At 37.6% G+C, this 25661-nt stretch overlaps 13 protein-coding genes and 1 non-coding gene across 14 annotated transcripts; 7 read left to right on the top strand and 7 right to left on the bottom strand.

Annotated features, from left to right (window-relative positions):
- Positions 1–355: 355 nt before the first annotated feature.
- Positions 356–780, bottom strand: QCR10 (ubiquinol--cytochrome-c reductase subunit 10; the record flags this gene model as incomplete). Its single annotated transcript, XM_448350.1, has 2 exons — positions 356–583; positions 772–780. The coding sequence occupies 2 exons, from the start codon at positions 778–780 to the stop codon at positions 356–358; spliced, it is 237 nt and encodes a 78-aa protein (XP_448350.1).
- A 1255-nt stretch (positions 781–2035) lies between these two features.
- Positions 2036–3382, top strand: OSH7 (oxysterol-binding protein related protein OSH7; the record flags this gene model as incomplete). Its single annotated transcript, XM_448349.1, has 1 exon — positions 2036–3382. One exon carries the CDS (start codon positions 2036–2038, stop codon positions 3380–3382), a length of 1347 nt encoding a protein of 448 aa, XP_448349.1.
- Positions 3383–3678: 296 nt separating this feature from the next.
- DID4 (ESCRT-III subunit protein DID4) lies at positions 3679–4565 on the bottom strand (the record flags this gene model as incomplete). The annotated part of the gene is made up of 2 exons (XM_448348.2): positions 3679–4323; positions 4506–4565. 2 exons carry the CDS (start codon positions 4563–4565, stop codon positions 3679–3681), a joined length of 705 nt encoding a protein of 234 aa, XP_448348.2.
- Positions 4566–4959: 394 nt separating this feature from the next.
- IPC1 (phosphatase PAP2 family protein) lies at positions 4960–6210 on the bottom strand (the record flags this gene model as incomplete). Its single annotated transcript, XM_448347.1, has 1 exon — positions 4960–6210. One exon carries the CDS (start codon positions 6208–6210, stop codon positions 4960–4962), a length of 1251 nt encoding a protein of 416 aa, XP_448347.1.
- A 761-nt stretch (positions 6211–6971) lies between these two features.
- On the bottom strand, positions 6972–7760 carry CAP1 (Cap1p; the record flags this gene model as incomplete). The annotated part of the gene is made up of 1 exon (XM_448346.1): positions 6972–7760. The coding sequence occupies one exon, from the start codon at positions 7758–7760 to the stop codon at positions 6972–6974; it is 789 nt and encodes a 262-aa protein (XP_448346.1).
- A 392-nt stretch (positions 7761–8152) lies between these two features.
- Positions 8153–9505, bottom strand: HSE1 (ESCRT-0 subunit protein HSE1; the record flags this gene model as incomplete). The annotated part of the gene is made up of 1 exon (XM_448345.1): positions 8153–9505. The coding sequence occupies one exon, from the start codon at positions 9503–9505 to the stop codon at positions 8153–8155; it is 1353 nt and encodes a 450-aa protein (XP_448345.1).
- Positions 9506–10621: 1116 nt separating this feature from the next.
- LAG1 (sphingosine N-acyltransferase LAG1) lies at positions 10622–11917 on the top strand (the record flags this gene model as incomplete). Its single annotated transcript, XM_448344.1, has 1 exon — positions 10622–11917. The coding sequence occupies one exon, from the start codon at positions 10622–10624 to the stop codon at positions 11915–11917; it is 1296 nt and encodes a 431-aa protein (XP_448344.1).
- A 376-nt stretch (positions 11918–12293) lies between these two features.
- On the bottom strand, positions 12294–13487 carry MRP4 (mitochondrial 37S ribosomal protein uS2m; the record flags this gene model as incomplete). Its single annotated transcript, XM_448343.1, has 1 exon — positions 12294–13487. The coding sequence occupies one exon, from the start codon at positions 13485–13487 to the stop codon at positions 12294–12296; it is 1194 nt and encodes a 397-aa protein (XP_448343.1).
- A 451-nt stretch (positions 13488–13938) lies between these two features.
- On the top strand, positions 13939–14406 carry SHU1 (Shu1p; the record flags this gene model as incomplete). The annotated part of the gene is made up of 1 exon (XM_448342.1): positions 13939–14406. One exon carries the CDS (start codon positions 13939–13941, stop codon positions 14404–14406), a length of 468 nt encoding a protein of 155 aa, XP_448342.1.
- A 906-nt stretch (positions 14407–15312) lies between these two features.
- Positions 15313–18060, top strand: STE20 (mitogen-activated protein kinase kinase kinase kinase STE20; the record flags this gene model as incomplete). Its single annotated transcript, XM_448341.1, has 1 exon — positions 15313–18060. The coding sequence occupies one exon, from the start codon at positions 15313–15315 to the stop codon at positions 18058–18060; it is 2748 nt and encodes a 915-aa protein (XP_448341.1).
- A 1254-nt stretch (positions 18061–19314) lies between these two features.
- On the top strand, positions 19315–21198 carry GVI51_K02497 (uncharacterized protein; the record flags this gene model as incomplete). The annotated part of the gene is made up of 1 exon (XM_448340.1): positions 19315–21198. One exon carries the CDS (start codon positions 19315–19317, stop codon positions 21196–21198), a length of 1884 nt encoding a protein of 627 aa, XP_448340.1.
- A 357-nt stretch (positions 21199–21555) lies between these two features.
- Positions 21556–22677, bottom strand: GVI51_K02475 (zinc-binding alcohol dehydrogenase family protein; the record flags this gene model as incomplete). Its single annotated transcript, XM_448339.1, has 1 exon — positions 21556–22677. One exon carries the CDS (start codon positions 22675–22677, stop codon positions 21556–21558), a length of 1122 nt encoding a protein of 373 aa, XP_448339.1.
- Positions 22678–23649: 972 nt separating this feature from the next.
- tV(AAC)10 lies at positions 23650–23723 on the top strand. Its single transcript has one exon. It is a non-coding gene; the product is annotated as a tRNA-Val (tRNA).
- A 596-nt stretch (positions 23724–24319) lies between these two features.
- YAP3 (Yap3p) lies at positions 24320–25426 on the top strand (the record flags this gene model as incomplete). The annotated part of the gene is made up of 1 exon (XM_448338.1): positions 24320–25426. One exon carries the CDS (start codon positions 24320–24322, stop codon positions 25424–25426), a length of 1107 nt encoding a protein of 368 aa, XP_448338.1.
- Positions 25427–25661: the final 235 nt, after the last annotated feature.

The raw sequence follows: 25661 nt of genomic DNA, 5'->3' as shown, positions 1-25661 counted from the left end.
ATACATTCTGCTGTGCTGAAATCAGGCTCTCTAGACGTAAATGGTTAATTGGAGTAACATCTTCTTTCTCGAGGTAAAATAGATGGAATGTTTGTGAAACCTTCTCTGCTGTTTTGCAAATAGTAAATGAATTACTAGATTTGCTTGAGGTGAAATCAAAAGCCCAGCAGAATTTTAAATTTAAGCCGATTATATATAGACCTAGACTGACCAAAGAGAAAAAAATATTATAATAAAAGATACATTGAATAAATAGTATTTACTTGATGGTGTCAAAATAAAAACCGAATATATTTTGCAACACTGGATGTGAATATTGTAAAATGAGATAAGAATAAATATGCGGAATATTAGTTTAGTTTGATTTGTCCTCTGGTGGAATCTCCTTGATCCAATGGGATCCGAAGACTGGAATCTTTTGGAACAAAGTCTGTTGGAATAACGGCCAACCCTCAACAAACACTAGAATACCAGCAAAAGAGGTAGCTCCCCATACCATTAAATTAGGAGAGTAGTTCAAAAGATTCTTGAAAGAGATCTTGCCGAAGTGTAAGCCTGGAGCAGCAGCTAGTCTAGAGATATACTTCACCTAATTGTCAAATCAAATCACATATAAGAATGAACCCAGAATATACTACCAACCCTTATTAGAACATTCCTCTTTTAAATAGTGACTCGAAATATAGCCTTTTGTTAGTAACGTTGCAATATATTACATTCAAACAAAAAAGAAGATGTACAAATATTTGTACAGGAATAATTAACACATACCGAAACCATTCTATTATTTAACTTATGTGTTATCGTAATGGATATTTTGAAGTAGTAATATGCTTATAATTAAAATTGAATTAGATTCTATATCAAATAAAAAGTCACTTATTTAATAAGCCTTGCTTCCGTATTTACTTTAATATATATTAATGGGATGAGTTTGGCATAAAGGGAATTACCGATAACTCAGAATGATTGAAACAAAAATCGCAAAACTATGAATATCTCTTCGTATATAATGTTCATCCACATGCTCAAAATCCCCTATTGTCATTGGTCAACTAATATTATTTCCCTGATGTCAACTTCAAATTCAATAAACTGGACTTAACATGGATATTATTTTATTAAAACCACAATCATGTAGTAAACTTCTTATATTAACTTTTGAACTATTGGTCATTGCGATTTAACTAATGAGGTTGTGATGATCATATTATAATACTAACAAAGAAAAAACTGCCCATCACTAGTATTGTGATTCTTGAACGTAAGCACAATTATAAAAATACCAATACGTTATGCCACTGCTCATAATCGTCAAAACGCGTTAAAGATAACAAAAGAGTGAGCCAAAGGATAATCATTTCATTTGAATTATCTCAATTTATACTCCACTTCATAGTAATTCTTCGCATTGACAATTAAATCCCATATGCATTCACCAAATTGCTCCATAGTAAACATGTTCAAATAAAACAAATTCAAAAATGACTCGTGTAGATGTTGCATTAGGGAAGTAATCTATGTTCAACAATAGAAAATAAATCTTAACGATGGTTATACATCTATTCATCAATACTTGAACAGTACAATTACTTGCCGAATTATTATGGATGATCAACTTGACTTTTTGTTTCGGAACACATGCCCATAATTATTTTACAACTTAAGTTTATTTTTACAAATGAAAGAAAAATAAACATATTAATTTCATGATAATTTATTAGTCATGTGATATATCTTTACCTGATTTTTGTTATGTCCTTCTGAAATTTTTCAAATTCCCTTTCTGTAAGGTGAGAAGGATATCAGTTGGGAGAGCATGAATTGGGTGAGATGCAATGTGAAAAAAATTATGCAAGGATTGCTGTACGGGATCCCAGGGGAGAAAATCAAGGAACTCTAATATATATTATGGTTATACCAAGCCTAGATTAAGTCTTAGTTAGTAATTGACTTTATTAAAATTATAATATGAAAGTGAATGAAAGTTAAGATAGTATTTATAATTTGATTGAATAGAATTGAAGATCTAAAAATGAAGGACAGTTTAAAAATCAAAGGGAACTCTGCTTCTCATTCTTCAACTTCCTTATCAGAAAGCATGTCAAAAGTGTCTATCAGTTCCAAAAGTAATGAAAATATAGATACGGATGATATTGATGAGAATGATGAATCCGGCCAAAATATACTGTTGAGTATCATAGCACAATTGAAGCCGGGATGTGATTTGAGTAAAATCACATTACCGACCTTTATTCTTGAGAAGAAGTCAATGCTAGAGAGAATCACAAACCAGTTACAATTTCCTGATATTGTTTTAGATGCCCATCAAGAAAAGGATGAATTACAGAGGTTTGTAAAGATTGTGAAATGGTATTTAGCTGGTTGGCATATTGCACCCAAAGCTGTTAAAAAGCCCTTAAACCCTGTATTAGGTGAACATTTTACCTGCTATTGGGATCTCCCTAATAAACAGCAGGCTTTCTATATCGCTGAACAGACATGTCACCATCCGCCTGAATCTGCATACTTTTATATGATTCCTGAATCCAATATAAGAGTCGATGGTGTCGTAATCCCAAAGTCCAGATTTTTGGGTAACTCATCTGCTGCTATAATGGCTGGTGAAACAATTTTACAATTTCTTGACATGAAAGATAAGGACGGCAAGCCAGAAAAGTATACATTGTCGCAACCAAATATTTATGCAAGAGGAATCCTATTTGGTAAGATGAGAATGGAGGTCGGGGACCACATGATAATTAAAGGTCCAAAATATGAGGTAGATGTTGAGTTCAAAACCAAAGGTTTTATATCTGGTACTTATGATGCGATTGAAGGTGTTATCAAGGACAAAAAGGGTAAAGAATATTATCAAATTAGTGGTAAATGGAATGATATTATGTACATTAAAGATTTAAGAGAAAAGCATGCGAAAAAGACCGTCTTATTTGATACTCATAAAAATAAACCTTTGAAACCAAAGGTTAGGCCATTGGAAGAGCAAGGTGAATATGAGTCACGTAGATTGTGGAAGAAGGTTACTGATGCCTTGGCAGTTCGGGATCATGAAGTCGCAACGGAAGAAAAGTTCAAAATTGAAGACTACCAAAGACAGCTACGGAAGAAAAGACTTGAGGATGGGGTTGAATTTCATCCAAAACTATTCAGGAAAGCTAATCCGGGTGATGATATTGATCATTATATTTATAAGCATATACCTGAAGGTGATGATTATGAAGCTCAGATTAAAAGTATTTTGGAGATTGCACCAATTTTACCAGGCCAGAAATTTACAGAGAAATTCGCAATACCTGCTTTTAAGAAGCATGAAATACAAGAGAAGTCCATGTCTCAGCTTTCACTACACAAAGCTAAGTAGCTGACGTAATTTCATTTCAACAAATTTATGAATAGACTTTTGTATACTCATTTTTATAATATAGGTTTTGACTGAACAGAGGACTCTGCTGCTTTGCTTTCAAAGCTATTTCAGTTTTGTTATTGTGGATTATATATCAAGACAATCCTAGTATTGCAAATAAAATGTACGCTATGCTGAGTGTATCTAGGGTTTTTCTTCTATTTTACAAATGCACCTTGCAGGTCTACCAAGGCATTATGTTAGCTATAATACAGTTTCTAATTAACATATTTTTGCTTTTATATTGAATTATATTATTGTCTCTTTAAGCTGTCTAATCTGGCCTGAAGGTCATCATCAGGACTCATTTTCGTATCACCCCCAGACCCAGAAGCACCTACGGTTTCTGCTACCCCATTCTGCGATTCAGCTTCTCCTGGTAGTTTTAACTCATGCTGAGGAGTATTTTGTAATTGGGAGTTCAAATCAATTCCAATTTCATCAAGAACTTTGTTAACTATTTCATCTGCATCTTCATTTTCTTCCAACTCATCTCCCATTACATTGTCAATGGCCTCATCCATAAACTCTTGTCTTTGGTCCATCAAATCACTTTGTTTTTCGAATTCCATTGATATTTTTTGTAGCTGAGGCAGATTCATGGATCTATTCATACCGGCTAGCAATCCAGTTGCCTCTCTCATAGATCTCGTCATTTGATCACTGCTTCTTACTGCCTGAATCCTCAAAGAAATAGCCTGTAATTGTGCTTTCATATTATCAAACTTTTGGATATAATTTCTAGTCCGTACCAAATCTTTGGCTTGTATCTTTGCTGCATCTATTTGTCCATTTTTGGCAGACTTCTTGACATCAGCTATCAATTTTTTTTCTTGTGTTTCAAGCTTTCTCTTCTCTCTGTCTAATTCCCGCTGGGTTCTTTCTAGTGCTCTTTGATTCTGTTCGAAAGCTTACACAAATATTCGGTAATACCATATTGAAATAAACCTTGCAACCTTCAAGAAGGATTGGAGTATTTTCACAGTTAAAAAGAATATTGTAGATAGAGTTAGTAAATAACAAATTCATAAGTGTGCAAATTTATTGGTGATTCATCTTGTTGTGATGTAATTAAACATACCTTCTTAAGCCTCTCCTGTGGGGTCATGCTCTTCCCAAAAAACCATTCTGTGAGTCCCATTTTTGAGTTAATAAGGCTATATCCTCAACCTTCCAGTTTGTAGACAAGTTTAAATATTATTGCTTTGGATCAGAAATTTCATTCAAATATGTTAGTATGATTATGTATTATAGTTATAGTGCTCAATTCATGTGTATTGTTATCTTATCCCATCGATTTTCAGTTTGTGCTGTGTGGTAAGGGGTGACTAGACGGAGGTTTTTCTCAAAGGGCAAATTTTGAGAAAAAATTATCGTTTTGGTAACTATCTTGGGAAGCCAGCACCTAATGGATCTGTTAAATAATATTGATCATGTTAAATGAATATAGTATGCACTTATTGATTTCGTTAGAATATAGAAAGATCATTGTATGTACAGTAGAAGAAGATAGTCTCTATTTATAAATACTGGTTTTAAATGACCAGTTTACTCAGTCTTGTCTTGGATTTGAATGTATTTCCAGTATTTGGATATGTTTGAGAGCGACCGTTAGCTAGAGAAGATGAAGACACTGCATGTGACAATTCTGGTGTCCTAGATTTTTCCCGCTCAATATTGAACACTTCTTCTGTATCTAGTTCAATGGTGTTTAGAGGTATACTCTCTATATCGTTATTTGTAATGGATAAAGGGTCATTGTTCTTAACATCGTAAAATTCAATACTGTCGTAGGACCAACGGAAGAGCAGATTTGGATCAACAATAGGTAGATGTGTGTATTTGGTATATTGAAATATGAAATAAGCCAAAACAGAACCTGCTGTTAGATCAACAAAATAATGATGAGTAAGATACATTGTAGACCACCATAACCACCAAACGTAGAAAATAAAGAGCGGTGTCAAGCTTGGAAAACAATATGAGAAGAAGAGTGCTTCCATAGTTGCACATGCAGAATGAAGAGAAGGAAAAGCTCCAAAAACGACAGCAGAGTTCTTAAAACCACTTGAATATAAATTCACACCCAAAAGATCATCAATTCTAGAAAGTCCACCAGGCATACCTTTGATACTGTAATTTGCAACTTGGAGTCCATAATGTATTTTATACCAAGGAGCCGCGGCGGGAAATATGTTTTGGAATAACACCCCAAATAAATTCACATAACCAAACGCAAACGCATAACCCTGAAGAACTGTCGGTGGTCCAAATATAAATAAAACAATTGCAACCACAAATGGTGCGCCAAAGTGAAACAGACCATATGGAATCCAAGCTAGGATATCTAGAATTGTATTTTGCCATGCAGCCAAAATCTCACTTAAGTTATCGCCATACAGGATAGTTTCAATGGCAGGAAGCACCTCAACAGAAATTGAAGGTCTATGACTATTAGGAATATGTGATGATGTAAAATACAAGATTAGCCATGTCAATATTGGAAGTGCATTAAAGAAAAATTGAGATGTCATCGGGACGACAAACAGAGTCATTAAAATCATCGCTATCAATGTTTTCACAATGAATGGTAGTGGATTAGCAAAATATGAATACAATAGAATCATTGACAAAAATGAATAATGAACTGTGTCACCTATTGTGGGTCTGTAACTCCTGAGTCGTCTTAATGTGACCCTTACATCAAGACTTCTCTCCAACTTAGTTACATCTGTATCTGAGCATAATTTTGAGCTCAAAATAGCAAACCATCTTCCAAGTCTCATTGAATTTGTCTAATAACTATGATTATGATATTTAGTTAGAAATCGGTAATGGCAAATATTGTCTATTATGATAAATTTCTCCTAAATAAAAATTCTGAGCGTCAATATCTTCCTTCGTAACGTGTCGTAATCAGCAAAGCTAATAAAAATTAATACCAGATACCAAATAACTTCTAGTTTTAAAATGTTAAGTTGCAAAAGTTTCGGATTATCAAGTAAATGCAAATATCTCCTTCAAGGTGAGTTACAAGTTCATTCGGGGGACGACACCTTTGCCTCACTAAATTATTTTGACAGAGTTTTGAACAATATGAGTTGATCTAATGTCATATACATATTTCTACATTAGAAATAGAACACCATGTACATTAAATTATTTACACTAGTATTAGGGATGATGATTTATTTGTTGAAGTTTTAGCATTTGCCAAGTTTCGTACACTGGATTGACGAAAATCATCTGAGTTACAATCTAAAGCCTAATTTTAAAATGACGTTTTTGTGTTCGGAAGACTGACTAAAGTTGCAAGTCACAGCATAGATGGTCACTGTATCTAGTCTATGTTTATTATCCTATAAGAATTCGCGCTCCTATCATGACTTAACCACCGGTAATTGTCTTTGTTTGTATCAATTGAAGGGATCATCAAAAATTAGAGGTCTTATGTGGAACAAAAGTTAGGAAGTCGTTCTTAATACGTAATTAATCTTTATCTTCAAGTATAATTATAGATGCGTTAGATATCTTTAAATAAAAAGCTCTATTTACCTTGGGCAGCATCCCTACCTAGTCGGTAGTTACCAATGGCTTTACCCCAGTTGACTCTTGCCCTTGTAATTGGCAATCTTCTTCTCAAAGACTTGAATTGCTTCTCATTCAAGTCAGTGAAGGACTCTTGTAAATCTTGTTCAAACTTATGTTCCAGTTCTTTAATTGATGCTACTGGATCTTTAATATTAGTTTCTTCCACCAATTTACTGGAATGGAATTTCACATTACCATCTTCATAGTAGTGCACGTCTATGTCTATTGTCCCAGATAGTTTCCCTTCTGTCTTATCATATACATATTCAGACTTCCAATGACCATTCCAAAAATTGCTAGGGTTATATTTTGTACTGACGATTATAATTGCTGTTTTGCTTTGTTCTTCTAGAGGTAATACGGCGAAAGTGGCACGACCGGGAAAATTTGTGGATAAGTAGTTGCCAAGATCAGTTATAGCTTTCTTTTGGTCCGCATCAATGTCTGCACTGTACTCTTCTACATCTAAACCTTTTTGATGAAGGTGGTCGACGGAAAATTGTATTCCATTAACTGGGTCAACGAACTTAGTGCCTTGCTTGTTATATTTTGAAATGATAACGTCTTTACCATCAACATCAATTGGAATTGAGTTTTCAACATTATATTCGGCAATAGCATCTATAATTGTTTCTTTAGAATTTTCTCCAGCAATTGTAATTAAATCTTGGTAAACTTCCTCGAGCTCACCTGCTGGAGAATCCTTTATAATGTTCTTGATGATAGTGTCAAAATCGTTGCTCATACTGCTCTATTATCACGTCAATCCTTACCTCTCCTTACTAGTATGTGTAAGTACCAATGCAGTATAAAAGTAATGTAAAATAATGGACACTAGGAAGTGATAGGACTTGCTATAGTGTGGATCACACAATTATCCCTTTGTTTCTGGTCCTTTGAACCATTCTTCCATATCGCTTTCGTACGCTGAGCTGTGCTTTTGTCAATAGAGGCTGCTAATATGGACTATCTGGCTTACAGTATAGTTTCTACCCTTAGTACAACTAAATTGTAACACAATGTGACTGACAGAATTTATCTATAAAGGTACTTTATGAAATACTACTTACCATCAATATTAAGCCATGAATTCTTGAAAAAATTACCGATGTACTCGTAGTGATAAAGAAAACACGGTCAGTAGTTTGGTGGTGGCTGATCATTTATGCCAGGATGTTGATACCCAATATAATGATTGCTTTGCATAGAGGGTGGCTGGCTTTGATAATTTTGTGAGGGCACCTGATATTGCTGTTGCGGTGTTATATTATGTTGAGTGTACTGACCATTAGTGGTTTGATAAGTATTATTTGAAACGTATCCCGGCTGTGATGTAACTGCAGGTGCGTATGGAGGAGCTTGTGTGTTTGGTATACTATAACTCTTAGCAGCTCTGTCTAAAAGTTCATTATAGGTGGATTCAGCATTCAGCAGGACTTGTCGTAGAGCGATCACATCGTCTTTTTCCTTTGCATATTTTCCTATTAATTTAGTAACATGCGGCCGTATAGGTGTCACGGTACTATATAAATCATTAAACTCGGGATCTTGGTTCAACTCCGACAGCCCCTTTCCAGATGCCATTTGCATTTTGGCACTTAGAACTTGAACGTTTTGAGCCTGCGATAGTACGCCCTCTTCAATTTGTTGTTCTCTTTGTGACTCAACTGGTGATGGTTCAGTAATTGGAGTTACATAATTCAGAGGGAATATACCTATCTTCCCATGTAAAGAGCCTCTCCACCAATCTCGATATACTTGCTCCAGAACAACTATCACGTCCCCTTTCCTAAAGGACAATTCATCCTGTTCATTTGCATTTAGATCGTATAAAGCCCGTACTCTTCTGATACCAGAAGTTGTTTGTTGCTGCGGCTGTTGTTGACCTTGGTTGTGATCCTGGAGACTATTGCTTTGAACAGCACTACCATTACTTTGCTGCTTACTCTTTTCGAATTCTTCCAAGGACATCTTTAATGCTCTCTGTAGTTCTTGATCCTCGTCGGTCGCCTCTTGGTGACTTACCTTTTGTTTCGACGGTTTCTCTGGTTCTTCCAGTAAACCTGGCCATTTTCTTCTGATCCTGGTGTTGAGGTCACCCATAGTTTTCAAAGAAGGGTCACTTTTGAAAGAGTCAGATAACTGCTTGACCACTTTTGCAATTTCTTTCTTCACAGTCATATGCACATCGCCGCTCTCCAGCAGTTGGGCTAGTATCCCGGTGAAATGCTTGCTGCTGACTTGCTGTTTCAGCCGAGACCCACAGTTCTCCGCCAGGGCGACCACCAGCGCGAGCGATCTCAGCATAACGTTGGCATCGTTCTGGCCCAGCCGCTTCTCTATCATCTCCATCACTATCTGTGACGCATCTTCGGGGTCTTCCTTCACAAGATCACACACACCAATAATGTATTGCCAGTTATCACTGCGCAACTTCCCGTCGGTGGCTGCGAGCACCGCTTTCCGTAACTTAACTTCTAAAGAAGGCATTTGGAGTTATTTTACTTATTTTCCTCTTGGTAAACACGTATAGATAACACAAACGCTTTGGGCAAGATATAGAATCAGTCTTTATATTATTTGTAGTTTGGCCCTTGGACTGGGAAGGAAAGATAAGAGAGGCGTAGATTTTGACTAGCCCTAGGGTATTTGGCCAGAAGACCTAAAAGCAAGGAGACCCTAAGAGACCCTAAGAGACCCTAAGAGACCCTAAACCCTAAGACACCCTAACAAACCCCAAACCCTAAGAGACCCTAAGATACCCCTTAGAACACGTCCGCAACGATACAAATCTTAATAAGGGTTGTAAAGCGTTTTTGACCGTGCGCTGCTTTCTGTACTGCAGTGTCAAATTTGTCAAGTACCCAAACCCTCGAGAGAAGTTGTAGAAGTTGTTTCATCTCGCCTCTGCGTGAATATCCCTATCATATGTCCGTAGCAGGGGGGGATGGTTAGGGCTTGATTATGCAGGATGCGGTCTTCTAGCAGTTGTTGAGAAGCAGAACCCTGGAAGGGCAATAAAGATGATTATGCCGACGCACATCTTCCTTGGGGGGGGAAGTGAGACACGCAGGTTTCAGAGGAACGGGACGTGATAGGGAAGGTTGGTGCGGACAATTGTGTGTTGAACATGACGTAAGGACAACAAGTGAGGGTAAACAAGAGGAACGGGGCCACCCAGGGCTAAAGGGGAGACGCGGTGTTGCACCGAATACAGGAGGAATAGAGTGGAGGAAGGATACTGCCATGCGAACTTGGCCTACTTGATGGGGTGGGGAACCCTAAGTTTGCTGGGATATTAGAATAGGGCTTTCCAAGCAAAGGTGCCAAGCTCAGACAAAGTAGTCGTGATGGTACGCAAACCTGAAAAATCCAAAAATCCAAAAATCCAAAAATTCAAAAATTCAAAAAAAAAAGAAAATGAAAATAAACAACCAGTCGGTAATATATATAAGAGCGATGCAGCCAAGATCTCTTTCTATACCAGCGAATATTGCTGATATGTTTCAGGGCGATTATTAGCTGAAGTAAAAAAAAAAGGGATTACAAGCTAGACAGAAAAAGAAAATATTAATCCAATTGAGACCTTATATTTAACTTGCTAATATGAAGGATACATATGCTGAAAAGGGCGAGAGTCCCGCGCTGAATCGTAGGCAGAACCTGACTGTTAAGACTAGGGATAGGAGGTCGTCTTCTGTTGGGCGCATTGACCTTGGTGACACAGTTCCTAGTATCTCAACCATGAATGAGACTAAATACTCCAAGTTGGAGGCCAAGAGGAGGAAAAGAGCGCTGATGGGTTCTGACGAGAATGACCTCGACCTTATGAGGAAGCTGTGGTACAGTTACAGGGAGGTGAACTACCGCCATTCCTGGGTTACCCCCTTGCTTATTTTGTTTTCTGTTTATAGCGCGTACTTGACCTCGGGGAACAGAACCGAGACCAACCCATTGCATATGTTTGTTGCCATATCATACAGGATTGGTGACACCGACAGATACGGTAAAGGTATAAAGGACCTGGCTTTTATCTTTTATCACATGATTTTCTTCACATTCCTAAGAGAGTTTCTCATGGATGTTGTTATTAGACCAATCACCAGAATCCTAAACATAACTTCCAGACATAAGGTGAAGAGGATGATGGAGCAGATGTACGCCCTTTTCTATTGTGGTTGTTCGGGCCCCTTTGGCCTCTACATCATGTACCACTCTGATTTGTGGCTATTTAAGACCAAGGAAATGTACAACAGCTACCCTGATTTCACTAATCCATTCCTATACAAAGTATTCTATCTAGGCCAAGCTGCATTTTGGTCTCAACAAGCTTGTGTCTTGGTGTTGCAACTTGAGAGACCTAGAAAGGATTACAAAGAACTGGTCTTCCACCACATCGTCACTCTGCTGTTGATTTGGTCTTCCTACGTCTTCCATTTCACAAAAATGGGATTGTCAATATATATCACTATGGACATTTCTGATTTCTTCTTGTCACTATCAAAGATCCTGAATTATTTGGATTCCATCTTTACGCCTCCAGTATTCTTGGTGTTTGTTGGTAGCTGGATTTATCTACGTCACGTTGTCAACATCAGAATTCTATGGTCTGTCTTAACCGAATTCAAGACTGAAGGGAACTATGTTTTAAATTTCGCAACTTCTCAATACAAATGCTGGATCTCACAGCCAATCGTGTTTGTTCTAATTTTTGCTCTGCAACTTGTCAACCTATACTGGCTGTTCTTAATTTTCAAGATTTTACTAAGGTTGATCTTCAAGGGTGAACAAAAAGATGAAAGAAGTGATAGTGAATCCGATGAATCTACAATGCCAGGTACACCTGCAGACGATAATATTACCATCTGTATCAATGAGTCATCAAAGGAAAAAGATGAATAATCAGATATTTCGTACTCGTTAATGGCTTTATTTTTTTCCAACTCATGTAAAAGTTACAATTTGGGCCACCGCTTACCTCAAGATTATACCAGGTCCCTTATTGTATAATGTAACGGCACATTTGGGTGACTGTACGAGGTAGTCATCATTATGATTTTATAAATATAACTGTTCTTATAGCATTCATTCTCTAAAATAAAATTATTCTTCACATTACCACATTGATTTCAAATGTCTCTCTTTCCACAAACATTATCTTAAAATGAATATTAGGGATTTTAAAAAAGGAAATTACAGATTAATAGATATGATATATACATGATAGTCTAAAATCGGATAGATTGGGGCTGTTTGAAAATAATGTTTATCATAACAGTTATTGCTTCATCTCACTCGCCTTTCTGATCCGATTCTTTACTCCTCTTTCACCAGCTTTGGCTAGAACGCCCAGTAATAGGTTTACAGATCTTAAGGAATCATCATTACCTGGAATAGGATAAGTCAAGAAAGATGGCTCAGAGTCAGTATCTACAATACCAATGGTTGGAACTCTCGACTTCATGGCTTCATTAAGTGCATTCCTATTTTCTGTTGGATTTAACACAACCAATAGATCTGGCTTAACAATCCTTGACTTTTCATCTGTTTGTAATGGTCTGCCAGTGGGCTTGTCCTGAAGATCAACTTCGTGCTTCTCCCAACCACCTGAAATTTCTGTTGAATTTGTAAGCGTACCTGGAATCCATCTCGTAGAAACAAAATACCCATGCGTTCTCTTAGCGGCCTCTTCTAGCGCAACTTTTTGACCCTTTCGAGTTCCTAGAAACAAGATAACACCACCCCTCTCCGCAACACCTTCGACAACTTGTGCAGCTCTTTTTAAATATGCTAATGTTTGATTCAAATCAATAATATGAATCCCATTGTATTCACCATAGATAAAAGGCTGGGTGGATGATCTCCAAAGTGAGGTCGACTGACCTAAATGGACACCCGCAGCCATTAGTTTTTCTATTGACATTTTTTCTGGGGTTGGTGGTGTATAGATATCTCTGTTTGGTGAGAAAACTTGTTCTACCCGAGCTCCGAGTTTAGCCACATGGCTACCGTGGTGGGCTTGACGTAGGTATAACTCTTGTGGACTGTAAGGTTTATCGCTTGCTGATGGAACTAAAAATGGAAACCTCTTTGTTTGTAGGATTTCCTCGACAGCACGCGAATGCCCTTCCTCGGCTGTATCAAGCCCTCCCAACAGTTGATTATCCTGAGAATACTTTTGGAACAAGTTCCTTAGTTCTTGCTCTAGAAGTTGTTCCTTCTCGGTTGGTTCGGCTCCTTTTGAGTTGTTCAAGTAATTGTCAATCTCAGCTTGAGACATCTTAGAGAATTCCTTCAACTGCTGCACCACAACATTATTGAGTTCCTGTTGTTTCATCAAATACAGGTCATCAGTGTTCTCATTGACATCAACATTATTCGACGTACCTGTACTGGTACTTTGGTACCGAATTCCTCTAAGTGGAAGGTTACGAGTACCTATTAAAAACCCTCTTAGAGCCCTCAAACTCATGATGTTACAATTTATTGGGATTATCTGGGATCTTGCTGCAGTTATAAAGTATAACTCTTATACAATTCTTGTACATAAATTCTATTGGCAACTCTTATGTTATTGTCTATTGGTAAAGGATTTTTTCAAGGATTTTTCGACTTTGGCTCGGGAAGCCTAGAGGCGAGATCAAGAGGACAATCGAGCTGCGCTGTCACCATAATAAAGAGGACTAACAAAAATTAGATGAGCTGGCATTAATCGGCAGTTTATTGTAATGAACTAGCTTGGAAAGCTTGAATGATCTCTACTATAGCATAGAGGTGTACCTTGTAATATTATATATATTTAAGTTGCGAAGAATTAGTCCTATAACCATAATACCTTTGACGGGCAATATTTGGAGCTACTTGAAAACTGCGATTGTGTCTGAAGAACCTACCACCAGTTGTAAAAGAACTCATTGATCAATATGGTACTAGAAGTTGTTCGAAATCTTTTAGACGAGGATATCAACTGCGCCTCAAGGCGTAAAAGTTTGATAATAGTTTTAGGCTATGACGCAAGATCCAAGCTTGAGTCTCTCAAGAATTATAAAGATGAACCGCTAACTGTGAATAGTATACTTAGAAGTAGGCGAGACGTACATGTGCTATTTTTAAACAGTCTACAATATATATTCATGTACCTGATCAAATTGGAGGTGCAGCCTGACTCCCATACACATCTGGTGATATACGGTCTCGATTCATTGATTAATGAAATGTGCCAAGAGGATAGCTTAGATTTAAACCAAGTGCGAGCAGCTAATCTGATATTCCAAACAGCTTACCGAGTATCACGCCAAAATCAACTACAAGAGGTACTATTCATAGCATATGATCAAAAAAAATGGGATAAACTAGAGCCACTAAGGAAGTATTGGCAGGAAGTTTGCTAATTGATGTCCCATTGGCACTCAATTGGGTTAAACTGATAATCTGGTTACAAGAATGAGGACAACTTAACGTCATGAAGTAATTACAATTCAGCACTTGCTTATATTACGAATAACTTCAAACTGAACCAAGAGGACAGCTACCCAAATGAGAAACTATATACAACAAATATAATCCGATTAAGGTAAGAAAAGCAAGAGAATTTGTTTCCTTATTTATAGATTAATTTGTCAACAGACATTATGGAAGAGAAAGCAGGCATGGAAGGAAACAACATCGCATCGAATCGATTGCCTTTTTGATGTGTTTGTGTGGGCTAGGTGTGTCGGGTCGATGCTGATACAATTCCACAGAGACAAAAGCAAAGGAAGACGGATGTTTATTCTCGATGAGAGAAGGATGGTGCTAAGTAGATGTGCGAGTGTGTGAAAGACAATAAAATCGACAAAAATGGTGATGGGGCTGGGTGACAAAAGCGTGCAGAGAAGTAAAATTTTCGTTCAATGCTGGTCTTATAGTATCGACCTAGATGCTGATAAAAGGAAAAAATGAGCTAAAAAAAAAAAGAAAGACTGTCAAACGGGTTACCTTGTGTAATAGAGAATTAAGAGAGGGAAGGAAGAATAAAGACGCTTCATGAGGTCAATCGATAATAGATTTGAGTAGCTTTGAATATAAAGTCGACCAAAGAAAATTATATCGCACAACTATTTGATCAATAAGCCCAAAGCGAAAAGCGAAAAGCACAAACGGATTTATTGGAGATTGAGCTATAGGAGATTAGTAAACAAGCAATCAAACCTCATACTAGATTGGAGATTTAGGAGTGAGAGGACTGAAACAGGCATTGTCAATACTTTGGTTATAAGTGGCATAGATAGGATATATGCATCAGCAGATTATAAGAGATGTCGAATGCTAATCAAAAGGAAAATGTGCCTTCCCTTGGTTTACCAAGGACGCATGGTACACTAAATGTGAATGCTTTGAAGGCCACTGATATTTTAAAACATAAGGGTAAACTAAATGAGGTAAATAGTGATCAGTCGACTACAAATGAGAATGATGAAGTTCAGGAAGAGGCTGTGTTTCTAGATGATCCTGTTCATTTCACTAGGGTATCATCATCTTCTGAATTGAGTGCAGCCTTGTCAGTTAATACCACAGAGCAAGAACAAGATGAAGAGAAAGGCACCGAACATGCTGAGCTTGAACCAGCCGAAGAAGATACAGTCGAAGTTGATACGATAAGGAACAACGGTGATAAAACATATTCTACTATCAGAGAATCCGCATCTGATTTTGAAACAACAAACAATACACTTATAGAAATATCGAAGAACTCATCTACCTATTCTAGTACGGAGTTTCTTAATAATAATAATAATGGTATTAGTAACAGTAATAGAGCCACTATCGATTCAGAGAGTAAATTGAGAATGAACAAACTCCGGGAAGGCAGCTCAACAAGTTTGAGCAATGATAGTAATGGTTTCAATGGAATGATATCAAGTAACCAAGCATCTACTGTTTTAAGTACACCATCGCAAAAGCCAAGCTCTACTACTAATACAATAACCAAGGCAAATAATGGCGGATCAACAAGAGCCCAAAAAGAAAAACATACTTCACCTAAGCTGCCGAGTACAGTCACTGCGCCATCGAGTCATAGAAAGTCTGCGGACCTATCGAAGACAAATAAGTTACCGAGTACTACTGCGAAAAGAACACCTAAACAAGCAGTTACATCGTCGTCACCAAAAGAGCCTGCAAAAAGGAAAAGTAGTACAAGTAAGATGAAAGGTATGTTCTCATCGTTGGTGCAGAACATGAAGAGAAATTCAAGTGATAATAGAAAGTCTGCATCAAGTCTAAGCAGTGTATCATCGTCGTCGTCTTCGACACTCAAAATATCGACACCATACAATCCAAAGCATATCTATCATGTTGGTGTAGATGCAAGGACAGGTGAATATACAGGCTTACCGGAGGAATGGGAGAGGCTGTTGGCATCTAGTGGTATATCGCGAAAGGAACAACAGCAGAATATGCAAGCAGTTATTGATATTGTTAATTTCTATCAAGATGTTGCCGATCATACTGGTGAAGAGAAGGTCATAAAGACATTCGATCCGAAGAAACAGAATCCTTTGGTTAGAGATTCTCTGAGTAAATATGAACAAGTTGATGATAATAGGACGTCATATGCTTCCGGGGGAACCCCTACTCTGGAACAAAATGGCTTCCACACCTCCAGCACCCCAAGATCAAGAACTAGTCTGACCTCACCAACAGCTGGTTATAGTATGATTAGCACACCACCCATGGCTACACAAGAGAAATATATACCTACCAGACCGGCGCCAAAACCACCGGGACAGCAAACGCCATCGAGCAATGCTTCGTTAACACCTAAGATGCAAAATGCAACAATGTCACCAATCAAAGAAAATATAAGCAGTCCGGTTACTAAATCGGAAGTTGATGATGAGTTGCTTCTCTCTAAAAAGAATGCTTCGTTGCCAAAGCTACCATCAGATGATAGTTCTTCCCATAAAAAGTCGGCTACTGATAGCGCACCAACTTCTGTCGAAACAGATACTGAGACAGTAAAGGTTCCACCTATTCCTAAAACTACTCCTACTGTTCCTGCAAAAGCATCAAGGAGATCAAATGAGAAAAAGAAAGAAGAAAGAGAAAGAAACAAGAAGTTACTTTACGCCAAGCTTACTGAAATTTGTAGCCCTGGAGATCCAAAAAGTAAATATAGGGACCTAATCAAAATTGGTCAAGGTGCATCTGGTGGTGTGTATATCGCTCATGATACAGAAAGTGAGGACTCTGTCGCTATAAAGCAAATGAACCTGGAAAAGCAACCAAAGAAAGAGTTGATCTTGAATGAAATATTAGTGATGAGGGAAAGTAAGCATTCAAATATCGTCAATTTTATTGACTCTTACCTGGCTAAAGGTGATTTATGGATTGTCATGGAATATATGGAAGGTGGATCTCTAACTGACGTTGTTACGCATTGCCTTCTATCAGAAGGTCAAATTGGTGCCGTTTGTAGAGAAACGTTGAAAGGTCTGCAATTTTTACATTCCAAAGGTGTGTTACATAGAGATATCAAATCAGATAATATTCTGCTATCCTTAAAAGGTAATATAAAGCTTACCGATTTTGGTTTCTGTGCTCAAATAAATGAGAATAACTTAAAAAGGACTACAATGGTTGGTACACCATACTGGATGGCACCTGAAGTTGTTTCCCGTAAAGAATATGGGCCTAAGGTTGATATTTGGTCATTAGGTATTATGATTATCGAAATGATTGAGGGTGAACCACCATATCTAAATGAAACGCCATTAAGGGCTCTCTATTTAATTGCTACCAATGGTACGCCGAAATTGAAAGAGCCTGAGGCATTAAGCGATACCTTGACGAAATTCCTGGACTGGTGTCTCAAAGTTGATCCTAGTGAGCGTGCCACTGCTACAGAACTTCTAGATGATCCATTTATAACTGAAATAGCTGAGGACAACAGTTCACTTTCACCTCTCGTGAAACTGGCCCGTATAAAAAAATTGGAAGAGCAAGAGGAAGACGCTGGCACTGATGAGACAGAACCAGAAACTACACCTGATACCACTATATAGAGCATGCGTGTCACTACTGTATCTACAGTTCAAACACCTAAACATATGAGTAAATAAATCTTTAACATCCTCTCCCAGTTTGTAATTACTATTAAATTCAAAATCACCACAACTCGAGTTCAGAGCGGTTTCCAGTTTATATCTGTTCTTCTTTTTTGTTTGTATCAGCTGATTGTATATATATTAATTCAAAAGTTCTATGCGGTATCGTTTTTACTATCTAGCCTTAATATCATGCCTCTACTGGGTACAATTTATGTAATCTCAGATTGGGCACTTACAATACGCAGGCGTCTTGCCATTTTCGGAAGATGAATAAAAGAGGGGCCACTGTATTTTCAGCTTACAAATTTTTTTTTTGTCATTTTTCCTGTTTCAGTCATTCTCCGTTTCCGCGGTATTCCTCTTTCAGGCACGACTTCCAAATAACCGCTTGATCCTTAGTCAGAGTAACTCAATACCGTACATCGGGTCAACTTCCAGATGAGGAATGATATCCGCTATTTTTGCATCTGTCTTATTCCTTGGCTTTTTACATTTTACAATCAGTAATACCGTTGCACATCCGTCGATGATGCAGAGGGACTGCCCTGCCATAGAGGGAATTTTTAATATTTGAGAGCACAGTGTACACACTTACAGGCCCTTCTCTACCAGGCCTTCTGTGACAAATAGATGAAACGAATCGACGCTTTCCGGAAAAATAGGACAGATTCTGTACCGTTTTTGCCAATCTTCACAGAGAGTTGGCTGTACAACGGGAATCTCGATTGTTCGGCTGTGGCATCTTTTGTCTGGTTTTTCCGCACAGTGCGCTCACTGGTGGGTTCTGCGCTGGTTTCTTTCCTTCGAACTATCAAAAAAATTCCACAAAAGTAGCAAATCAAGGATCTTTCTCTGCATTTCTCATTGAAATGCTCGTAGGAGGCAACGTTTTTCGCTTTTTTTGACAGTAAGCTTCGATTGCAAGTTGGCAGTAATATGACGTTTTCCTGCCCAATTAGAATATTGCGATAGTTTTTGGCATATCTGCATTTTACAGCAAATTCATAGATGCCAGTGTAGCACTGTATGAGTGCAAACTGGAAATTGTCAGGGCGATACGATAGCTACTGAGGTCGGGACCCTTTAACAATTCAATTTGGCAGCGTGGATCATCCATCTCTCTGTATATAAAGAAAAGGTTTTGCTTAATAAGTCAAATTCAAGGACAGAGACACATATTACATAGATATTGAAAGGAATATTGCATCTATGGTTGATGATACCTATTACATCACACCGCATGAGGCGGCGCTAGCGCTCGTCGCTACTGCGATGAAGAAAGCCCGTATTACATTCGATGCGCTGGTGTTGAACAGTATTCTTGGGGGTGTAGTATTCTGTTCGGGCTCGCTGTTATATCTAGCCATACATTGTGAAAGTCCCGAGTTGTGGGACAAGAACCCCGGTGTGGTGAATTTCCTGGGTGGGATCGTGATCAGTATCGGTTTATTCTACGTGGTTATTCTGGGTGCTGACCTTTACAACTCTAATATACTGTACTTTTCGGTAGCATTCCTGCGACGTGCCGTGTCAATTTGGGACGTTTTGATATCATGGAGCGTTAGCTGGCTAGGTAATTTAGCAGGAAACTTGTTTGTTTCCTATGTTATTATATACTTGTCTGGTATTGGTCACTCTGAGGAATGGAAGGCAGGCACAATAAAGATAGCGGAACAAAAAGCATCATTTAGCTTCATACAAACTTTTCTTAAAGCAATCGGTGGTAACTTTTATGTCGCATTGGCAATATATCTACAATTATTAGCCAAGCCTTTACACGTCAAATTCCTGGCGATATTGATACCAATCTTCACGTTGGTGTGTATTGGATTAACGCACGTCGTGGCTGATGAAGCAATGTTGTTTCTTGGAATGTATAACGGTGCCAATGTTAGTGTCGGTAAGTATATTTGGAAGCTGCTGATACCAGCCACGATAGGTAACTTTATAGGTGGGTTTGTTTTTGCAGCCTACATTCCATTTTATCTACATCTTGTCGTGGTAGAGAGAGATAAGGAAAAACTATCACTTCCAGAATACGATGAAAGAGATGAGCAACCAGAACTTAACGTCGACTCAAGAGTGGTTAGAGTGCCTAGAAAAGAAGCAGAGAGTGAAAAGATTGATGATGATACAGAGGATGAAGACGATAGTACAGACAAAGACAACAATGAGTACTTGTCAGAGAAAGGCCCACTTAATGATAACAGCAGCACAGCGACGGATAATGAAGTACAGCCTTATTTAGAACAGATAGGACCAACGATGTCTAGACCAGCATCCGATATTAGCATAAATTCCAGTGAAAGCAGTGTGCAACGCAGATATGACTATGAAGGATATAGGACAAGGTCTCACCCTAATGTACCAGTAACTGGAGGATATACCACTTCGCGGTCCTTAAGAGAGGTCAAAACAACACCAAATCTAAAGAGGAGGAGAACATTAAGGTCACCTCCGGGTGTCTTTCCTGTTAGAGGCATGGGTGAACCACTACTACGTGAAAAAACTATCGAAAATCCATACTATACCAAAAAACATAAAGGAAAAATTCTTAGAGAGACAGCAAAACACATTAAAGATGCGCATGACATTGGTGATACTCATGAAGACAATCCACATACGGTAAGTAACGAAAATTATCTGAAGCTGGTGAAGACCATCGAAACTGAAGAAGAGAAAGATTATCGATCTTCTAGTGGTTATAATGTGTTAAATAATAAGCCTGGTGCACATTTGGAAAGATTCATGACGGGAATGATAAAAAAAACGACATCTCGGAGTCGCGGTGAGGAATCTAACGATATTGATAGCAGAATGGATTTATCGGAAGCCACCACTCAGGCCGTCTTCCCTCACAACAATATATCAGCTGCCGATTCTTATAGTTCAGTAGGAGAAGCCAGAAAGACAGCTTCTGAAAATTTAGGAAGTTTATTCAAAGCTGTATCTAGGCCTTTCGAAAACCCTCATAAAAGGCCAAAAAATATAAATGACATAGAGCAGCAATTGGAAGAAGCAGGTATATCTAAGAGAGCTGCAGATGCTGCCAACACTGTCGGTGGGATGGAGAATTACAGTGATATTGACTAATTGATCAATATATTGGTGCTAAAGATAATTGTTGCCAATATGCCCATTTTTAATAACCATGTCAGCTAGTCTGTTGCATGTTCTATTTGCAATGCTAGGGATATACAATACATGTTTTGTGCTCTAATTTCCAATATTATGGAAATAAAATTTCATTCTTCCCTGTAGTGCATATAATTGCATTTTTCATTATTTTTAATTACTCTAGTCACTTTGATTAATCTGTACTTTTATCTAATATCCATAGAAATAATAGAAATAATAATATAAATTTTTTTAAAACATTACCAATAATTGTTATTTAGAACGTGGTAGGTTTGAAGTAATTTTAAATGGAGAATATATAAGGTTTATCTTTTAGTTCAACACAGCCACCAACTTTTCACCTGAGTTTCTGTTGTATTGAATGTCATCAAGGATTTGTTGAACATCATTTAGACCGTTCTTGTAAACCTTGACAGGGATATGGTGAATGTCACCAGCAGTGACCTTTGGACTAATAAACTCAATAAACTTGATGACCTTTTCCCTGAATTCTGGGTTGGCTGGTAAAGTAAAAGCACCGAAAGGAATCTCTTCACCACTTGCACAGTATAGCAGGCAACCGACAATGGTCTTATTGTCCTTTCTTTCAGATTCTGGGATGTCATTGATTGACAAAGTTGTCAATTGGACAATGGTAGCTGGCTTTGTTTCAGAAGCAACAGCGTAAACTTGCTTTATGGTGTCATTGTTAGAAACACAGTCAACTAGATTTTGAATGTCTGGGTACTTGTTCTTGATTTGTTCGATAACATCGGCGTCATGATAATCAAAAACATCATCAGCGCCATATGATTTCAAGTGAGCTTCATGCTTCTTAGAGGCGACAGCAATAATCTTCTTGTACCCATGAAGCTTCTTGGCGACTTGGATCAATAGTTGGCCAACAGCAGTAGCACCACCCCAGAATAAGATAGGGAAGTCTCTTTGGGCTTCACTTGGTTGCCATTCTAGGTTGATATTGAAATTCGTGGTTAGAACGGCACCTGCAGTTGTTAAAGAGATTGGTAGAGTAGCGACATCTTCGTAGTACTTAATGGCACCTTCTGGAATCTGGTCCTTACCACTTACTTCAAAGGAATCATCCACAGTGTAGGCGATTTTGGAGTCTAGGGCGGAATAAGTGGCAAAACCACCATTATCTGGATGCTTGACGGAAGCACCATGAACAAAGCCATACACTTTTTGGCCAACCTTGAACTTATTAGTGTCAACATTTGGGCCTAGCTTAACAATTTCACCGGCAATGTCACAACCGGCGATGGAACCTTGTGGTCCAATCTTCCATGTGATGTGCTTCCAGTCGGTTGGGTTACCAGCGACAGCTCTATTCTTAACTAGAACAAAACCATCACGCAATTCTGGGACAGGAACTTCCTTTAAGGTCAAGTGATCGCCATCGATAACAGCAGCTTGCATTGTTTGAGGGGTAGACATTGTTATTTTTATAATATTATATGTGATTGTTTTGTTTGAGAATATTCTCTTGGATCTTTATTGTTTACTATTTACAAGATATAATGAATCCAGAAACTAAAAGCTTTGAACAGCATTTTCAAGCCCTTTTTATACTTTTCCAATTGTTCAATTGGTTAGAAGGAAAACTAATATTACAAATTGGAATATTACCAGAAATTGATTTACTCAAATGCACTGTAAAACCCCGCAGAAAGTCATGTTTTGCGTAGATTTATATTTGCAAAAAAATCATTAAGGGCATCGCAAAAGCAAGCAATCCCTTAATACTGCCTCTAAAGGGAGAATACGAATTGCAAGATTCATTGCAATTCGGACGAAACCATTGTGATCATTAGTTAATGGACCATTGTGTAAGTTGTTCAACCCCAGTAGGAGTTGCATCAAATAAAAGAAAATTTCTAAAGGCTGAATCGGATCCGTTTCGAATTTAGTGACAACCTCATGATATTCTGCGATTTTACGTAATGGCTTTCCTCGTGATATGCCTGCTCTGTAGTGATTAGAACAAGTATATGGGGTAATTCATCTACTTGCGGAAATCAAATATATGCAAGAGCGCATATACATTATTGACATGCTCTAAGCTGCATTATTACATAACAATACCTATTTAAAACAATTTTGCGGGGAATATAGGGGCTACAGTACCATTCTAGAGGTAATATCCGAAACAATTGATAAGAATCTTTGAAATTTCTGATGCATTCTAGTAAAATCCAGGATGGTACCCCCAATGTATTAGTATGAGATAAAACAACACTTATTGAGCTATCTTTTGTATACACTTTTATGTGGCAATTCCCTTACTCAAACAAAACGTAGTAGCTAAACAATACGGGCAATGAATAAGTAATGCCCTTTTTAGATCACGTGAAGTCCTGTTAAAGTGTATGTCATTATGCGTTAGTGTAATTTTCAACAAGTTAACATGGTTTCGTGGTCTAGTCGGTTATGGCATCTGCTTAACACGCAGAACGTCCCCAGTTCGATCCTGGGCGAAATCATTTATTTTTTCAAGTTTCTTTTTTTGAAAAGACTTGAGTTAAATAATGCTGACAAGTATTATATAGTCATGTTGTATTGGAGTTTGCTTTTTTCATCAGCCAGTTCGCAATGTTTGATATTTATTGTATTAAGGATGAGGATAAGACTTTCAATTGGCTTTTTTATTTCTAATACTTCTGAACCGTTGTGACTCGTAATCATTTTTACAAGTTTCTTTTATCTTACACACAAATGTATACAAAGGTCATATCAGATTGGTTATATGCTTACGAGCCTATAGCTTATATCTGAAACCGCATTTCAATTACTTAATGAATATTATGTTAGTATATTCAAATGGTTATATACTAGCATATAATGTTGGAAATTCATATGCGATTTATTGTGACAATCTCAGAGATAACGTAGGTGATGCCCTTTCATCCAGGGCAACCGATACTCTCCCCATTGTTCTTGTCGAAACCTTAAAAGTTTCGAGACCGAAGATAGATGAGCTTTTCAGTTGTATATTACTAACTAGCAAACCATAGACTTTAGTAATTTGTTGTGTCAAGGTTAATACGTGGGAAACGAAAAATAAGTACACTGAACTCTCATGAGTAAAGATAAGGGCAAGAACCTGGCAAAAAGCAGGACAAAAGCGACCACAAAGGTCAAAAAGGTCACCAAGGGCAAAAATAATAATGACAATAGTCATGAAAACAGCGTGACACCTCATGGACAAATATCACCACATTACTTACAGGCTTACTTGAATAGTGCGAACTTGACCATGGGCACAAACTTTTTAAATGTGCCAATGGGTACAGCGCAAGTACCTCCACCTTTTATTCAGCATGGTAATACTGAAATGATTAAGACGGCATCTATTCCTCCCAGTGGACCAAATGCATCAGCATATAGTATTGAAGCTTCTGTAAATCCGCATGCACAATCAGTACCACCGAATTACTTCATGCCTCCTCAATTTGCACATAGTACACAACCAATAATAAAACATGAAGACGGTTTGGATGCGCAGATTATGTCTAACACAAGTATTGATAAATCTGAAACACAAAGTCAGACTGGCACTCCAAATGACTTAGAAGTCTCTTTCCCCAGCATTAGCAGTGGAAACGCCTCCATTAGCGGTAAAGATAAATTTAATGAAGAGGGTCTTACAGAAGACGAAATAAAAGCCAGGAAAAAGGCTCAGAATAGAGCAGCACAAAAGGCTTTTAGAGAGAGGAAAGAAGCCAGACTTAAAGAGCTTGAAAATAAGTTATCTGACATAGAGAAAAATAGAGATTTACTTGTTAACGAACTAGAAGATTTAAGGAGATTGAACATGGAAATAAATGAAGAGAATAGAATACTTCTTAGAAAAGGCGATACTGTGTATAAACTAGAGCCTAATGAAGTTGCTGAAAATGGTAAATTTTCGTTTCCATCAGAAGACGAATTTTTTGCACAGGTTGTGCTTGGTAAATATAATGCAGAAGGTGCTAAGCATTCTAATGATTTTGAGGATGATGCTAATAAATTGTTGACTGTTCCTAAAACTTGGAGCTATCTACATAGACTTTCAGAAGAAAAGAATTTTGATGTCTTATGTCTCATGGAAAGATTGAAGGGACGCGAAGTTTCTCACAAAAATGGGCCTGCCTACTACAAAAACGTAATAGATACCCTTGTTGAAGAAGCATGCCTAGAAAATTAATAAAACAACAGTGGCTATTTGAGTCGTCTGTTTCTTGGCATCTACATCGATTTTTTAGGACCATTTTTAATTACGGAGATTTAATTAATGATAAATATAAATGCGATGATATAATAATGAAAATCCTACATAATGTAAACCTTGTAATACGATAATTTTAATATTCAAATAAAGTAATTAATTATAGTCTTCCTATACGCTAATATTTATAAGACTCATAACCGTTTTAGGCTTG

Source organism: Nakaseomyces glabratus, chromosome K, assembly GCF_010111755.1.
Source record: "Nakaseomyces glabratus chromosome K, complete sequence".
Lineage (NCBI taxonomy): Eukaryota > Fungi > Ascomycota > Saccharomycetes > Saccharomycetales > Saccharomycetaceae > Nakaseomyces > Nakaseomyces glabratus.
The sequence above is the reverse complement of the archived record's forward strand: the minus strand, read 5'-3'. Positions and strand labels throughout refer to the sequence as shown.